Raw genomic sequence first — 18749 nt, 5'->3', positions numbered from 1 at the left:
CGAAACAATGCTAACTAATGCTAACGCTTTTTTACACACAACACACGGTAGAAATGCCCTTATTACTATCTTAACTGCACAAACAAGATATACGATTTAAAGCTGAGACTCCACAGATGTAATGTCATCACTGTAAGACCTCGAATTCCTGGAACTATCAGCCAGAAAAGAGAAAGTAAACAACATCCGGTTCCAAAAATATTACAATAATTACGTCTTACCTTTTTTGATTTGTGATCAAAAGTTGTGTTCAACGGAATAAAAACGCATCTCAAGGTTAATCCAATGTCGTTGTGTCACGTAGAATTTTTTACTGATAATCAATCATCATATTTATGGCAATATACTCGGTATAAAGTATTGCCGTCTTACAGTCTTATAGTATTACCTATAGTGACAATTTCTGAACAAATTTCACCCACTGACGACGAATGGCTGGGTTTCTTGGAAACGCATGAGTCGATACGCCATTCTCTGCATTTGCTGTCGCACTACAGCCATACAAAACACATCTATTCACCATAATAAAGGTCGGCTATTCACATGCAAATGCTATTGAATGTCCGCCATTGTTTGTGCCCGTCTTCCTCTGCTCTCGTCATCACCCGAAGATTCCCGACGATTCCCGAAGTATTTCGTTTCATTGAGAGGGCGCAGTAAAATTGAAAATAAAATGAAACTAGGCGCATGAAATTAAAAAAAATTGTTTATTATGCTTATTTTTAATACAAATACATAAGTTAAACCCAAAATTCGCGGATTTCCACTATCCCTTTAAGGTGAAGAGCCTTCTGTTTCTACATTTGTGAAATAACGGTTGAAAAGTATAGTCTTTTAACAATTGCCACTTGAAAACCATGTACATATTTAACAACTTAACACCTGTTATATTCTGTGACTTTTTTCATTGTCAAAAAAAGCAACAACAAAGCACATTTTACAAACACTTTTTAAAGGCACACTACTGAATTCAGCGCCTGTCACAGTAATTAACAAAAGATAATTGTTTTAGCTCATAAAAAGCACAGATAAACAAATATTCATGCCACGTGAAGTTTCTAAGCATTAAGGCAGTTTTACGCACCAAAATGAACATGCTGTATTGTTTGGACATGCTGCCAGAGTCATTAGGGATGGACATGCTTGAGTGAGAAAGTCCTGCTATATTTGAGGATGAATTTATAGTTGAGATGTTTATTCCCTTGAATTGTGAGATTATGTTCTGCACAGTGTGTCTGCTTGAGTGTGATAAAGCAGTAATCCGCCTAGCGTTTAACTCGGATTCTGGGTTGACTCGAGGGTCTACATTTTCCAGACATACCCTCTCTTCAGCTCTCATCCCTGCCTCTCACACACAGTCCTATGATGATTACTTCCCAATCTGGCAGCGTTGTGTCTAAATTAACATTAAAAGCGTATTACCTTGATGAACATTTCCTGAAAATTAGGGAGTTAAGTTGTTAAAGTTAGGTAAAGTTGTTACAGTCATTTGATCATTATTTGTTGTTGCACAAAGCAACCCTAGCAGCTGCAATTTGTGAAATATGTGATTTTGTATTAACGTTTGTGTTACTAATTTAGAGGAAGGTGATGTTCTTTTCCTTATTGAAGTGACTGGCCAGCTCACTGCACTGCCACACAGTCCATTTACCATTTGCCATATTGCATGCTAGCAGCTAGCATGGCCCATTCTCCAAAGTAAAACAATTGGTACACATGTTGATGCTGATTCAGACTGAGTGGTATCAATCTTCTGATCTTACTCTATGCGGAAAAGAAAAAATAACATATAATACGTTTTACTTTTAGGCCTCTAAAATTGCTGATTTCACACCAGTTTGCCTTTAATCCCATTCTATTAATGTCATCTTCTTAGAATTGTTGCTCATTTCAAACCATCTACTTCCAGTCTATAAAACACAATTTCTTTAAAATGATCGTCAGAAAGAAGTTGTGTTATTCAGCACTGACCCGTTTAGCGAGGTCTTTGCCGAAATATTTGCAGAGGCCCAAGCTGCAACCCCTTTAAAAAGAAGTCAGCTGCTTGCACACATAGAGGCCCTCACACACAGATCCCAGCCCCTCCACCAGCTGGCCCTCTCTGTGCCCCTCCTCTTCAATCTGCATGCCCTTTAACCTTCCTGCCTTGGTATATATAGTCTGTGTGACTATCAGAGTTCTCCTGGCAGCCATCATGAAGGGTACAGTCGTGATCAGCTGTCTCCTGTCCCTGCTGCTTTTGCAGGCCACAGCAGGTAAGACTTTTAGTAAGCATTTTGGTCAAATATCCGTGGATTCCTCATATTTTATGTTGGGTGGTGCATTTAAGGCTCTAGATATACGTTTCCACACAAATGTTGCTAATGAATGAAACAGTGATGCAGGGTAGGTTTGGAAGTTGGTTTAAGGAATGTTAAATGGATTCCTGGCTGCTTTGTGAGTTTGATCTACTACGAAAACCTTCTGAGATTCAGAAGCTTTGATTTAGACTGTTAAACATAGATGGTTGAAAGTTTTATAGTTCTTGTGTCAAATGTTTGCGCAGTTTTTTTGGAAATGTCACTGGCTTCTAGAGTGTGTGGGGACAGAGACAGTCATGGGGACACCAACCGAGGATAGACTGGATGGAGACAGAAATGTTAGTCCGGTCCCTCTTTGCCATCAAGCAGGACTATAATAATCCTGTCTCAGTTTAAAATTAAACTGCTGGCGCCCCGTACAAAATGACAGACTTGAGTGTCCCTTTGAATTAGTTTTTAATTGTCTATTAATTCGAATCCAAAACAAACACAACACTCTAATTCACTTGTTATGTACCAAACCTTTTGGTGACTTTACAAAGCAGAGCAGTTAAAGATCATTCAATCGAGAGTTCAGCCTCTCCCGATCACTGACAGCATGTCAGCTGTCGTAACGCATGGCACCAGCTGATGGAAAGTCTAACCAGGGGGAGAACAGCCACGCGGGAGCTTGAATGGGCAATGAACTTTGATGTCATTTATAGTTTTTCATTCATAGATGTGATCTCATTGCTTCTTTTTAATTAATTTTCCACAACTTGGTTTGGAATAAATACTTATACCCATTTACATGTGGGGGGCAACATTATCTGGACGATAACCTATAGCATCGTAAAATACAAAGTATAAATACAAATATAGGAATCAATATGTTAACATGGCAGCAATGGAGTTGAAGACAGGTCTGCGGGTCTGGAGCAAAGCGGTTGGCATTACCCTTGTCTGTCACCCTTGTCCGTCCTTGGGTCGGCGTTGAGCTCCATGGCTGGGCCCTGGCCTCCATATTCCAGGCTGCTGTCAGGTGTCTAAGATTGGAAGGCCTCCTGAAACCCAACACTGTCCACTACAGTCTTCCCCCCCCTCTCCTCTCCCCTTCCCTCCTGACTCCTCACCCCTCCCAGCCCAATGCTTCCCTTTAGATGCACTGCACAGCTGCTGTCACTCTGCACTGTCACAATCGCAATTTATTCCCAGCAGTTGGCCTTATAGGGACATGCATTCTCCAGGCAGGAGGGCTTGGGCTATGGCTGCAATGCATGCCTTCATAGACCCCTTCTGCAGGCCCGTGCATCTTTTGGTGGCCTCTGTCTTGTAATCTACAGCATGTGGAAACTATGTGTTGATTTGTACTCCAATACCTGTTGGTTACGGACAATTGTGAGAAGAATCATAAACTTCTTGCTGCTTAATGTCCAATTATTTATGTTGTTGGTTGGTTCAATCAATGTCAGGAATCCATTGGAGTAGCTAACAGTGCAGAGAGTAGAAGAAAGGGTAATCTCCTTACAAAATAATCTAAAATTGACTTTCTATCAACTGATCATGGGTCATCTTATAGAAGTCCTGGAAAGCGCAGATGTTCTGGTCCAAAAAGCAAATAAATTAATTGCATATAACATCACATTTTTGTGAGAAATACAACTCAAAGCACCAGCATGTAGAAAAGCTGATGTTTTTGATATTTTACACTCGTCCCACATTTCTGTCCACAAATGTAATAAATAAGCTGTGATAAACTGAAAATGATACATTTTGATGATAGGCAAGGATACTGTGACTTTTGCACAACATAGTTGAACTTGATCAACTATGTTGATAGCTTGATCATTCATTTTATGATTGAATCAGGCAAGGGAAGCCTGGTTTTATTGTCGTTCAACTTGCATTTCATGACCAACCTGATTCCATGATGCTGCGCTCACTTTCCATGTAGAAGTAAACATAGATTGCTATAGTCACGATGGAGTTATTATAAGGTTGCCAGAAATCCTAGACTAACCAGGTCTAGTGTGAATGGTGTTGACAGACCAAACGTGGATTCATACCATGTTCAGTGTCCAATGTCACATGTAATGTTTGATAGTGAAGATGTAATGAATTGCTAAATTGCGACGCTGACTATTTTTGACAATCATTTAACAGCCTGTTTTGGAACTTGATTAGTTTTTCACACAACTGTGTTTATACTTTAGAGGTAGCACTACCCATCTTCGATACAGTAAAAACATCTTTGTCGTCACTTTGTAGAGGGGAGGCATCAACATTTAAAGGCACACTGCTCCACATAATCCTCTCTTAAGGCATGTGGCATGTCTGGGACATCCCTACACTGGTAGTAGTGGAAGGGACACACCAGTCATACTTAACTGCCTTACAACACACCCCTTCTTGAGACAAGCCCCCCAGTCCCAAGGGCACTTAATGTCCTCTCCTGGCTTTCAAATAGGAGAGCAGGGATAGAGGCGTCAGATCAACACCTCAGGGTAAAGTGCCTTTGCCATTCTGTCTTCCTTTGAGCCTGTCCCTCAACTACATTCGTAGATGTCAGTGTCCCCTTAGAGGACTTACAGTCCGGATGTGGCTCACATAAGAAAGACTCTAGGGCCATTGACAACCATTAAGTCATGTTTCTGTTTGATTGGTATTTTTTCTTTCAAGTAAAACAAATGACACCAACAAAAGTAGTCTGTCTATAAGTATATACTTTCTGTCTGAAATATCGAAATTCCATAGTGGAAACGTACTTTAGAAGACGCATTTAACTGCACTTCTTGTGTAAATTCCTGAGATACAAATATACATCTTTAATGTGTCTAATTGGCAAATTTCTCCTTTTTTTTTGGCCAATCTTTACTTTATTTAAAACATACATGATGGTACAGTAGCTTTGCTCGTTTCCCTGTATATTACACAATCAGATTCCGATCTGAGGGATGTGGATGTATCTGAGTCTCCACACACTGACTAAAATAGGAGCCAACCATTCTGCCCCCTCCTCTGTTCATCCTCTGACCCATTGTGGGTCTATTTCTGACTGAGGGGGAGTACTAGCTCCAGAAGCTGCTCCACCTGTTGCCATCCATGGCCTATTTTCACCACACCCTGCACACGCTCTGCTGACTGCTCTCCCACCACTGACCCTTGCCAGAGGAAGAGTCATTTTTATAGTTCTAGGTTTCTTAAATATTCAATGGGCTTCGTTTTTAGTCAAAAGTATATGCATTGTCCTTTTAGAGTGATCAGGAAAGCTGTTTTTTTGTCACATTAAGGCTGTATATAACATTTAGTATTTAAAAAAACAGTGATTTTGTAAAAATGGTCCACTCGGTTTAGCTTTAAATTAAACCAATGCCTCTCCATGGATATTTCCAGTGGAACCCCCTGGCCTTTAGTAAAGGTTGCCTGAATCCCCCCGTGCTCAGGATAAATCCTCTGACTGGGGGTTCCAGGCTTGTCGTCCCTCATCATGTTCATAATTCAATGTACCTCCACTGTGCTGCAAGCAGAACATGATCCTGGGGTTTTAAACATACACAGATACCTAATATAAACAGTGTAAATGCACATGAGTGCAAACAAACACAAGCACACACATTAATGTCCATCCATGGTGTTCTTTCAACTTGAGCAACATATTTACACAGACGTTTAACAATTACAGGAGTTGATTGACATTCCTTGTGATTATTGAATAGCCTCCACCCAAGGATCTATAGTTGAGGCATGACTTACTAAGCCGCTGGTAGGCTTAACTCACAAACATTCCTACCGGATGTGCTGATGCCACCAGAATGTTTCTCCAAACTGAGGCTGGGTTGTGTGGCAACCGGCTCCCCGAGGACACATGGTCCTGAGCGCAAATGTCGCGGGTTCTACTCCCTTGGCGCCTGCAGAGTTAATTTTGAGCGCTGATGCAAGGCCCGCCCTCAGCGGGCAACACTACCTCTCTGATCTTTGCAGACCTCTGTCCCAGGCCTTCTATCAGGCATCGGCTGGATTGGGAGGTGTTAACACTCCCACAGCAGTTAAAACCTACTCAAGAGCTTGTGTTAAAAGACATGACTCTTCTGAGTGATGAGTCAAGTTACAGAAGTTAACTAAGCTTTGCGGCTGAAGGGTACAGGCCTGATACGGTGAAAAGATAAGAAATGTGCCTCAAGCATCCAAGTGGATCTTCTGTTTCTTTTGAAAGCTGACTTCTCTCTTCTTTGTCAAAATCACTCATCTTGTGCCATATCTTCACTCAGTGTTGGTTCAGATGACTGAAATTCCTTTGTGTGCAGTGTTTCTCTTTGACTCAATTTGACATGCAGTTGTGCCATGACAAGTGATGAGTTGCGGGGGTTGCAAAATGATAGCCATGTATCACAAATTGTGCAACAAGATGTCACTTACTGCTGTTTCCAAAAAACATGACAAAAGACATTTTGTATTGGCATGTAGATACATTTCAAATCAGCCAGTGTAGGTCAGATGACCTACACTGGCTGATTTGAAATGCTTTTAATTGGTGATTATTGTCAAATTCGATTCATTCTCTTGCATTGTTTTCATACATGCTTTTCTTATCATCACATCCTACAGAGCTCCTTAAAAATACTCATTGAGAATTTAAGCTTAACAAATAGCCACTTTAATATTTAATGACAGATATAGATCAGTCACTGAATCTTTTTAGGGATTGCAGTATTACTCATCTTCTCCTTTTATTCTGGCTTCTAACCTTTTGGTTTCTCTTGTTCTTGCATCGTGCTGCGAGCAACATTGCACAGGCTTATTTTTAGCAGGTCGACTCGGGGAGAATCAGTGGTGCTACGTTGTTCCTTAACCAGCAGTGTGTGTCACTGCTACCACACTGCAAAAACGCAGTTGGTGTTTTAATTAAAGCACCAGCCATACTTTGAGGAGGTCTTTTGGGGAGATATTTTCTATCTCTGCCTCAGATGTCAGAAGCCATGCTTCGGTTCATTGTATTGACTGTGAATACATTTCTTCTTCAATTATCATTTGTTCATCAATACAAAACTAGTTTGCTTCAGACTTGTAAACAAACAGGCCTTCTGATATATTTCCTGTCATTTGATGCACCATTACTTCTGGCCAGAGCAATGTGCCAATATGACACTTTGCCAGAAACACTAGAATTCATTGACGACATGGCTGGTGCCGGTAATTCAGGTTAGGGTGGAGGTTGCCATGACAGTGTCTCACATAGATTTACTTTACATGTCTGCATAATACAAAAAGCCATTAAGCTAATATCAGGAATTAAGTAATAAGGTTAAAGACACATTAATAGGTGGCATACGTAAGTAATTATTTGGACATATTGTCGCTTTGATTATGCTATTTGCAATATTGAATCATTATTACATCTTTGCTTTTTGATAATAAACCTATTCTTAGTCATTTGTTTGATTTTGACTCCAAAAAACAGCAATCTATGAAATTAAATAAAACATTGTAAGCATACATGATTAAAATTAAGTAGCATTTGAAATCATTGGAAGAGACTTCGAGAGAGAGATGGTTGTTTGTTTACATGAATAAAGAGAAAGTGACGGTTGGCAGTTTACATACAAAAAGCAAAGTTTTGGGCATGTCTGCAAAAGAGTGCTTGACCTGCAAAATCAAGCATCCCTACTAAGTGTTTCTGCTTCACATCAGTCAGGTCTGTTTGGTGTTGACCAGAGAATTGGCCAGCTGAGATCACAGGGTCGTGACCTGGAGCATCAGCGCCAATTTATCATGCTTTCTGATTGTCCATGCAGGTCTCATCCTCTGAACAGGGCATCTTATTTTATAGTCTTAGTTTTATAAGTCAGCCATGTTCAAGTGTTTTTGTCATCAAGCTTAGAAGCCTGTATCAAAATCTTTTTTTATGATCAAGGATTCCTTTCAAACTATCTTTACATGTTGCCTGTGCCAGTAAACTGGATTAACCGATGTGCCGACAAGAAGTATGCCGATGTATTTATATAACGCAATCAATATTCAGATTATGCCAGACACAGACAGTATGATTTACAATTGAATGATTGCAATGAATCATCCCCATCGCTGCTATACTATCATCTTTAATACTCCTATAGCATGCTGTAAATACCTTTAAAATTCCCTAACAACTCTATTAAGGGAGTGTCTAATAGCTGCCTTGGACACACAGACCCATAACCCTTCAGGGACATTGAAGTGTGAACCAGGAAGACTTCCCCATTCCTTCTATATATAGCATGTAGCCGTAGCAGGTTTGTCCGAAGCAGGACCGTGTGGGAGGCGTTACAGGGGAGGCCTGTTCTGAGGCCTGGACACACAAGGACATGCCCCACAGTGCGATGAGTCCCTGATAGGTGGGTAAATATAGAAGAGGAAAGACACAGGATTGCACATCATTGTCTCATCGTGTGTATTATTGATGGGAACACTCAGTCCAGCTCTGAGTTCTCCTCCCAGTCTGTAATGAAACTGGGGAAGTCCCCCTCTCTCTCTCTCTCTCTCTCTCTCTCTGCCCCCCTTATGTTTGCAGTTGCTATAAAGCCCATGGTGATGCCAAACAAATAGCTATGTTTATTTTTGGCCTTTGCTTTCTAAATGAAGAGCTGAGTAACAGCTGAGTTCTGAGCTATCTGATATGTTCATGCTCGTAAGTGGACACGGCACACTGGTGAGCGGATATGTTCTCTAAGATTCTCTCTCGCATACACATGCATAAGGGGGTGAATAGTCATTGAAAAATTAGACATGTGTATGTTGCGGAGTGCGAACATTTAAGGCACTTTGGGTAAAAAAGCACCAAATGGCATGTATGCACAATCAGGGAAAGTCACCCATTTTATTTGGATAGAGAACCTTAAAAACCCAAAACTGTAAACCATCAAATACTTTGTTCCTCTCTATAGCCACAAAGTCATGAACATATATTTGGGTGGAAACTATTGGGTTAATTATGTACAAAAACAATAAATAAATGGATGGATTTGTAGGGAAAAAACCGGATGAAGTTATGTCTTGTTCACAATGCATGATTCAATTTCCCTCTGGCCTCTGCATGTATCATTCAGAAGGAAATGGATGTCGCAGAGTACGTCTGGCACAGTGTCATCACGAACAATCAATAGGGTTTCATGCATAGCTAGTTATCATTTTTGCCCGACACAAACACTTTATGGGAGGCTATCATGCAATAACCTTTTTGTATTTACAAAAACAAACCATGAGACAGAGAGGTAGATGGAAATGCAGTAAAGACGATGTAGCTGCAGAGGAAATCAAGGCTCAGGTTGGAAACACTTGAAATGTAGACAGCTCAAATATCTGCTGTGTCATTAGTTGATAGTGGCATCAAATGCAAAACTGTCTCCCACTTCTTATTATCAAATATGTGTGTCACACTTAAATTCCAAGCAGTGTTGATATGTATATACAGGATGCATTGATTGACTTGCGTCCAGAAATATCGGCGCTGTTGGCCTCTGTAGCATAGCTTAGTTGAACATGTCTGTCATTAGCCCCAGTGGCAACTTCATAATACAAATCACTGGGTTGGTTTGCACCATATCTGGAAACCTGGCCCAACTTCCATTGTTCATGTTGTAATTGAAGACAAACAGTGAGGACTTAAATCAAGTTAAATGTTGTTTTTACAGAGGAAGAAAAAGTAGAAGACTTCATCTCCGCCCTCAGAGACAGATCTCACATCGATGAGACGCTGCGGCTTGCAACTGAGGACAAATCAGGAGACTATGCAGGTGAGGATCAAAGATACATTGGATGTGTTTTATGGAAAGCTTTTCGCTTGCCTGTAACTGGCACATTTTACTCAGTAAAGCATCTTTATCATCCTTTCCTCTCTCTTTTCTTATCCTTCAGTGGCCATTGAGAATTTGCGGAAGATCTACCACTCATCCATCAAGCCGATGGAGCAGGCCTACAAGTACAATGAGCTGAGGCAGCACGAGATCTCAGGTATCAAAGAGGGTTGGGCTATGTCTGCACTTTGTTCTGATGTGTGGGTTTTAATGTTTGGGTTGCTTTAGTGACTGGTCGGTTGACTTGTTTGTACAAACACATCATCCTTACTCCATCAACAACACATAACAGAAAGATCTTCTTCTTTCAATTCTTGGATTTTATGGTATGCGATTATCTTTTTCTGGGCTCTCAGACTCACTGTTTTATGAGGGTGAGGAAAGAATTGTGTATAATTTGTTTTTAAGTTATATATACAGGACAGGTAATATATTAGCTTTAACATATTTCTTCCCCTTTTCTTCTATTTAATTTCCCTTTGCCCTTGTTTGATTCTTAAATGATTTTTGCACTCCTCAATTCTCCTCCAGAGCGACACTCTGAGCTGCATACTTAACTGTCAAGAACGAACTTTACTTTACCACAATGAAATAAAGGTCGCCCTCTTGTGGCTTTTTAGGCTTGGCATACATGCAAACTTGTCAAATCCCTTTTGTATCATGCCTCCTAATCTGGGACATGCACAGAAATTCTCAGGGGATGTTGTTTTACCGACAAAAAGGGGCAACCACTCAGATTGTAGGTGTCATCCATCAACAATTTGTATTTAATCTTTCCTCAAGAAGGGCAGCCCAGCCAAAAAAGGGCATATGGCCTGTTGCTTGGGTAACTTTAGCCTGGGCTTGTGCTTGTCTCTGCTCTTAATTAAACAATTTTTTAAAATGAGAGTAAAAAACCATTCACACAAAATCCCCTAGACAAAAAGGGACACCATCTTGGACATATCAGGTCAAAGATGGTACTGTATTCCCAATTTCCCACCCATTCCTGCACATTATTACTCTACCGCTCCAGGAGACCTCACTCCCTCATTCCTCACTCTCACCCACCTCCTGTTCCACTCACTTCTCTGAACTCTACCCTTTACTGTCCCGTTTCCCCATTCCCTCCACTCCCCCCATCTAACAGCATACCCCGGACGAACCCTGGGGGATTCAGACCCAGGTGGGTGTCGGCGGGGCTTACCTGTGCATGGCACTGCCTGAAGTGCTTAGCCCCTTCCTACCCCATTCATTTGTCCTTGTACATTTGTGAGTCAATTGGATGGATACCATTTTGGGGTTACCCAGATGTAACATTTCAGATTAGGTTTAGTCAAAGTGATCCATAGGCAAAAGGCTCAACCCATATAGAGCAAGATATGCAGCAGTTTTATAGCCTAATCAACATGGATTTACTTTCCCTTGATTTACTGATTCACAATTCCAACCAAAACTCCAATCCAATACAAAAGAATGAAAAGGGAAGAAATGTAAATAAAAGGTTTACTTAAGAATAATAAAAAAAAATGAATATGGTTTGGTAATCACATTATCTACAGTATTTACAGATGACAAGCATAACATTGTGTAGTTAGGGTTCACATTGTAACATTTGGAGGGGGTTGCATGTGCAAAACACACATGCTTGAGTAGGGGACACTGGCAGGAGGTGATGGGAGTGAATTGACTGACTTTTTGTCCAAAATAGTATTATTTAGACCAATATAATCAGGGATGGCTATTTTGACCTTTTTCTTTGTATCTTTTGGGATGAAATGTTCTCTTCTTTTAATTTCTCTTCTTTTTGATTTTTTTCATCTTTTTGAGTTCTTTCAGCCTTGGACCACAAGGTTGTGACATAACTTTCCTGCGCCCTAGCACACTATGTCCACTGACAACACACATGGCAGCTTAAGAGACACACAGATTGCTTTGAAAGCAACGTTGTATGTCAGAGGCACTGCTTTGACGTGTGGTACTAAAATATGGCTGCCTCTTTTTTGTAAAATGTCTTCTTATGCTATTAAAAAAGCATTGCAGCTTTCTTTCCACAGGCATCTTTCTTTTTATTTCCATTCTGTCTGAGGAAATATTTATTTTCGTGCTCTGGATTGCGAGTGACAGTGTTGTACTGACATGCTTCTTTGGTGTTCTCAGACTTCAAATATAGTTCATCCCAAAAACAACCACAGGATTTTTTTTTCGCATGGATGGAGTGTTGTTAAGCTAGCCAAGCAAATATTGACTTCTTTTGGCAGCTCAAGTTCTCAATCTCCCAAATCCTATCATGAGTGGTTATTTTGTAATTATTCACATTACATTTGGGATGAACTTGAGAGGTTCTTTGTCATTATTTAGCCACCCTGCTGAGATTTTACTCAATCTTGTCTTTCCTTGCCTAACAGATGGAGAGATTACCTCCAAGCCAATGGTGCTGTTCCTGGGACCCTGGAGTGTAGGAAAGTCCTCCATGATCAATTACCTCCTGGGCATGCAAGATAGCCCCTATCAGCTCTACACAGGTATGTTATACAGATCAGCAATATCATCTTTTTGTTGTAATCCTTTGTACTGTAATCCAAAATAAATGAAGTGATCTCTGACAATTTAGTACCATTACTCAGTTGATCAAAAATCGCTATAATCAATATTTTAACATAACAATATTTGAATGACAATGGAAAAACAATGTGATGATGGAAAAGGGTCACTCGTGTCTTGAATCTGCAGCTTCACTTGGCTTTGAAGAGATTTAAATTGAGTTTTGGCGCATAGTTTAACACGCAACTTTTTTGGTTTACTTTCACAGCATCGTTTTTCAGCAAAACATATTTTGATACTACTCCTGCTAATCTTTCCCTCTTGTTTTCCTTTTTTTCAGGAGCTGAGCCTACTACCTCTGAGTTCACTGTGATTACGCATGGGGAGAAGATCCGCTCAGTTGAGGGTATTGTAATGGCAGCAGACAGCTCTCGGTCCTTCTCTCCCTTGGAGAAGTTTGGGCAAAACTTCCTTGAAAAGCTGGTTGGTATTGAGATGCCCCATAAGATGTTGGAACGTGTGACTTTTGTGGACACACCGGGAATTATTGAGAACCGGAAGCAGCAGGAGAGAGGTAAACAGAGAGCTTTACCTTAGTTTGCAAATGTACACAATCCAACATTTCAAACACAAAGCAATCTGGCTGCAACTCAGTATCTAGGGGTTTACATATTCTCTTCTTCTGTCCAGGCTATCCCTTCAATGATGTTTGCCAGTGGTTCATTGACCGTGCTGACCTGATCTTCGTAGTATTTGACCCCACCAAGTTGGACGTAGGCCTTGAGCTGGAGATGCTCTTCCGACAGTTGAAGGGCCGTGAATCCCAGATCCGCATCATCCTAAACAAGGCTGACAACCTTGCCACCCAGGACTTAATGAGAGTCTATGGTGCTCTCTTTTGGAGCTTAGCTCCGCTCATCAATGTGACCGAACCCCCCCGTGTCTACGTCAGCTCTTTCTGGCCATATGACTACGCTCCTGACACCAGCCGTGACCTCTTCAAACGGGAAGAGATCTCTCTCCTGGAAGATCTGAACCAGGTGATTGAAAACCGCATGGAGAACAAAGTTGCTTTCATCCGCCAACACGGCATCCGCGTGCGCATTCACGGCCTGCTGGTAGACCGCTACGTTCAGACCTTTAAAGAGAAGATGAGCTACTTCAGTGACCCTGAACTAGTCTTCAAGGAGATCGTAGATGACCCAGACAAGTTTTACATTTTCAAATCCATCCTAGCCAAGACCAACATCAGCAAGTTTGACCTGCCCAACCGCGATGCTTACCGTGACTTCTTTGGCGTTAATCCTGTCACCAACTTCAAGCCCCTGACAGCTCAGTGCTCCTACATGGGTGGCTGTCTGCTGGATAAGATTGAGAAGGCAATCACCAATGAGCTGCCCGCCCTTCTGAGCAGCATTAACTCAGGCAAGCAGCCTGGCCTGACCTCCTGTGAGGCTACGGGCTGTGGTGAGAAGCCAAAGAATCGTTATCGAAAGAACTGAGGAAATCCAAATAACTTGAGTGGGTGAAGTAAGAAGAGAAGGGGTCGGGTGGGAGCCACCCTTGCGTTTGTCAGAATGCCTGTATTGATGAAGAAGACAGAGGAGAAGGGAGATTAGTGTTTGTTTTTTTCCTCAGGATAATATGGGGAGTTGCATTTAGGGACTGTATTAATGAGACAGATAAAAGAAGCGAATGGTCATTGTTTGATAAGGCAGCTTAAGGACACACATGCTGAAGAAATAAGAAAATGCCACTAATCACTGAGTTTTGTTAAAATATATGCCCTTCTCTCCCTTGTACAACCACAGGGTTCTTTTGGGTGGGGAATTAATTATGTAAAGAAGCACAGAAATGAAAAAGTAAAATTCAGTAAAATCTTGATAACCCTGAGACTGAAAACAGTCAAATACCAGCTCCCTTGTATGTGAATAAAATGGGAAAAAGTGGAAACAGAAGTTGCAAATTTGTGTTGTAAAATCTTGAGAACTGCATTGCAGAAAGTCAATTCCATAAACTTCAAAAGCCGATTTTGAAGTAGTCTTTTTTGTGGGTGCTATAAGCCTTTGCATTTGTCATCCAACTCTTGCGTTTGACATAGATTAACTTTAACAATGCATGTTAGATCTTATTTAACAGATGCATGTAATTCCTGCTAGCATAACGTTTTAAAAATAATATTTCCTTATGTAACTGAAACCTGAACCAACCCTGCCATGCAACAAATAAGGCCTTTTTTTCTCCATTTATTTTATACGCTCATCAGTCCTGGTTGTTGACAACTTATGACATGGGCACTGTGATAGAAGCAGAGTTCAGGGTTCAAGGGTCAGACTCTTCAGAGCGGGCTGGGTATGTTAATTTTGCTTCACTTCTTAACTGTTCTTACTGTTTTCTGTATGCGTCTATAAATTTGCCAGTCTTTGGCAGGAATTCAATACTGTGTTATGATTTTCTTTCCCCTTTTAGCTGAATGACCATGACAAACAAAGATGGAGGATGTGTTTTGATTAAAGCTGTCTTATTCAACCATTTATTTTGCAGGATAGAAAGCTATTTATTGGTTTGAATGTGTAATTATTCCAAATGGGCATTGAAGTAGTCTGTGTAGGTGTACTGAATACTCCCTGCTTTACATTTGTATAAACTACCACAACAAGAATGCGTTTTCCTAGCTTGCAAAAGCCGGGCTGCAGGTAAAGGTAAAATTGAGGACTTCTGAGTTTACCCCTGACCTCTGTGGAAAGAAGTAAGCTGACAGAAGGCCTACTGACATTTACATCCACAATATTTTACAATGACGCATGTAGTAGATGCAAATTCTTATGTAAGCCTACCTCAAACAACTTTCCATGAGTATGGCATGGTAAATCTGCTAAAAATAGTTTGACATTTTGGGTACAAGTGTTTGGCCAGTCGCAGTAACTTCGAGAAAATGGGTTGCTAGGCAAATAGCAGAGACTCATGGAACTTACTGCTGCCAGCCCAGAAATAGTTTTGCACATCGTTTAAACTCTGCGTAAACTGAATTTAACATAGGCCTACTATACATGTCGCCTGCGGGGTTCTGTAGGTATAGGTAGGCGGACTTTGTTTTTCCTAACCTAGACATACGTAGGCTATATGTTTCCAGACTAAGCTAATCTACGCTAAATGTCTGCTAGCTACACATCCATAAATGTGGTATCAATCTACTAAAACGTCAAAACTATTGCCTTAATTAACCGATTTCCAAATAATCAAAGGATAGGTAAAGAGTAATAGGCCTACCCATTGTAATACATATTTCCGAAATGTTAACTCATGGACAATAGCTAGTCCAGTTCCCTCTCCCTCACTAACCCCATTTGTTTACCTTACTAAACACTGAAACATAATGAAAAATATAAGAAACCAACAAACGTTTTTTAGTTTCCCTTGTTTATTTGATTGTGTGTGCTCCACTGAATGTGTTAGTATGTTTACACTGCAGATACAGAAGATGCCCACCAGAGAGCGCTGTGTAAAAGTGTAAAAAGATACACAGACCATTATTACTCATGGCAGTCGTTTATTGTTAGAGTGATAGTTTGGGATAATCACATGTGTGATAATGCTTTTGCTATATTTCTGCATCAATTTTCCTAATTTAATCGTGAATAAGATCTGGAACGAATGTGTGTCCAATTAAAGTAGTTATTCATTAACCTTTTATTTTGTTTGGTATAATAACATCTTCATTAATCTTGGCCCAATTTTGGAAGCTTGGTCATCAAGAATAAAGATTTCTGATTGACTAGGAAGTGAAATGTTGTGGTTATTGTGATGAAACTGACTTAAACAACTCGTTTTTTCTGTATCTCTCTTTCTTGCTTACACATACAGTATATGTCTTTATCAAAACTATGCCTAGGGTTCATGCTGTTAACAGGATATTTTGTATATTTGTTTTTATTCTGTAGCTGCAATGCACCAGCAGTTTGTCGTGACTGTAAGTGGGGAGGGGTGTGCGTGTGGTGGATACTATGTTTTGGAGTGTAGTTTTGATAGTTGTGCACCAAGACTCCCTCATACACACCTATAAGATTATTTAAACTCTTCCCCAAAAATTACTTTCCATAGATTCACTTTAAATAAAGTCCAGAAATACTCAAATACTAAAGAAGTCTTTTATGCACAAACGAAAGCCCATTACCCTTTTTTTTACATTGACCACACATTCTCATACACTTTTTTCTTCCTTTATTACATAATTTGTATTATAAAGGATATTTCTGAATTTTAGGGCACACAGAACATACTGTTTGCAACACCAAATACAAAGATCACAATAAACATGTATAAACCGTATAAACATGTGCAGTGCTCTACCTCATGCAGGCAGACAAACATACTACTGTTTTTTCAGTTTAAATGATCCCTCTTTTAGACTGTTGTACTTGCAGACAGAGTAAATGTTGCATTTTGAAAATGTCCAGTTCTATGCAAACAAATGTGATTCCAATGCTGGCTGACCCCAACATTTAGCATTGTAAATGACACTGTAATTTAAATGCAGAGGAAATGTTTTCATTCATTTGATAAGGAACATGCTATGTTTCCCCAACATGCTGGTCGATTGGAGGAAGGTGTCCACTTTCGCTTCTCCTCAATACTGTTCAACTATAAAAGCCAAAATGCTGACTAAAGGGCTGCTATTTTTTATTTTTTTGTAGGCTACTGGACTGTTGTGTCACTGAGTGATTATATTGTCCCGTCCCTTAAAAATCACAATAATGTAATTAAATGTCTCCATCACATTTGAGCCTCTAGAGCAGTTTACTGACATTCTATTTATTGGGTAGGCTACTTTGTCTCCTATAGCCTCAATAAAATATAATGTTATTCAATTTCACCCCAATGAGACCTCTAAATTTTCCTCTGATATTATCCCAGGACAGATGTTTACATTGATATACTATTAAAAAAGACTATATTATAATTGTAAAGGGTGAAGTGGAAGACAATAAGGTGGAGGGGCTTCGTCGTTGAACCGAAAGGGGCTCGTGTCGATCATTCGTCCCCACCCTTCTCTAAAGAACGTGCTCGTTACTTCAGTCTTTTTCTTTCTATCAAGCGCGTGCTCGCCAAATAGAAAGCTGTGTCAAGCCAACGGTAGCCACCAAACCGGAAACACATTTTTCAAAAATAAAGCACCTTCATTTTGTTTTTAATCGCTTTTTTGGGTTGAAATTCATATTTTAGAGCCTTTGAAAGCATGTGCCCTATGATAGAAGCAAATATTTGAATATATTCTGGCACTATAAAGTCTGGCTTTATATTGAGTTTGGCCTCCAAAGAAGGGAATAGCTGGAGCATTTGATACATTGGAGAGGTGCTCCTGTTTCTGTGTAGCAGTGTGAAGTTGCATCAAATAAATGCACTCATCCAAAAAAATTGACATGAGTGTTTGTTGGAGTTGAATTTTGTTTTTGTTTCTCATGGTGGACATAATTATTCTTTATTTGAAAGGAGAATTATAACAATAGTCTACCTTGTTCTTCATGCCAACTAATTTACATTTTAAGTCATGTGAGTTGCTCTATTGGTGAAAACAGGTGACAGGTCGATGTCACAAAAGTAGTAGACCACCTATCAATGTATCGTTTTCTTATGCCATTAAATGCACATGCGGTTTTATTTTGAAAGAAAAAATCGGTCATCTCTATTTCGTTTCGGCGTACTTTACACACTGGCACACGTATTCACAGTCACACACTCAAGCACACACATTACTCGCTGCTGGACGGCTGTCAGCGCACAGAAGATGGTGGCGGCTGCGGTCTCAGCGTTGCGCACCGCGCCTGCATAGAAAGCAACCATTCTGCTGCAGCGCACAGATAGTGGTCGGATAACGGGGATAAAACAATCTATTATTGCACTGAACGAGCCTGGGAATGGACAGGCTGGACTATTCAGCAGCCCTGAGCCTTCAGCCCATATTTCTCCTGGAATTTAAGAGGAATTCGTTTGAGGTATGAAGACATGCTCTTGTTTATCCCGTGCAATTCAATTAAAGTGTCTGGATCAAGGCGGCACTCAGCTCTGACCTGTGGGACTCCTGGTGGGTGTGGGTGTGTGGGGAGGGGGGGGGGGGGGG

At 40.4% G+C, this 18749-nt stretch overlaps 1 protein-coding gene across 1 annotated transcript; it reads left to right on the top strand.

The window, feature by feature from the left end:
• The first annotated feature begins 2183 nt into the window (after positions 1-2183).
• srl (sarcalumenin) lies at positions 2184-16413 on the top strand. Its single transcript, XM_034219951.1, has 6 exons — positions 2184-2255; positions 9947-10048; positions 10170-10265; positions 12496-12612; positions 12972-13205; positions 13322-16413. The coding sequence occupies exons 1-6, from the start codon at positions 2195-2197 to the stop codon at positions 14131-14133; spliced, it is 1422 nt and encodes a 473-aa protein (XP_034075842.1). The 5' UTR covers positions 2184-2194; the 3' UTR covers positions 14134-16413.
• The last annotated feature ends 2336 nt before the right edge of the window (positions 16414-18749 follow it).

Source organism: Gymnodraco acuticeps, unplaced genomic scaffold (assembly GCF_902827175.1).
Source record: "Gymnodraco acuticeps unplaced genomic scaffold, fGymAcu1.1, whole genome shotgun sequence".
Taxonomy (NCBI): Eukaryota; Metazoa; Chordata; class Actinopteri; order Perciformes; family Bathydraconidae; genus Gymnodraco; species Gymnodraco acuticeps.
Note: the sequence above shows the minus strand (reverse complement) of the source record. Positions and strands in the feature narration are given on the sequence as shown.

Bases quoted from the DNA above. Each gene is read 5' to 3' on its own strand.
- srl (XM_034219951.1), top strand. From the start codon at position 2,195: ATGAAGGGTACAGTCGTGATCAGCTGTCTCCTGTCCCTGCTGCTTTTG. The intron at 2,256-9,946 runs GTAAGACTTTTA...TTGTTTTTACAG, and splicing joins GCTTTTGCAGGCCACAGCAG to AGGAAGAAAAAGTAGAAGAC. The intron at 13,206-13,321 runs GTAAACAGAGAG...TCTTCTGTCCAG, and splicing joins CCGGAAGCAGCAGGAGAGAG to GCTATCCCTTCAATGATGTT.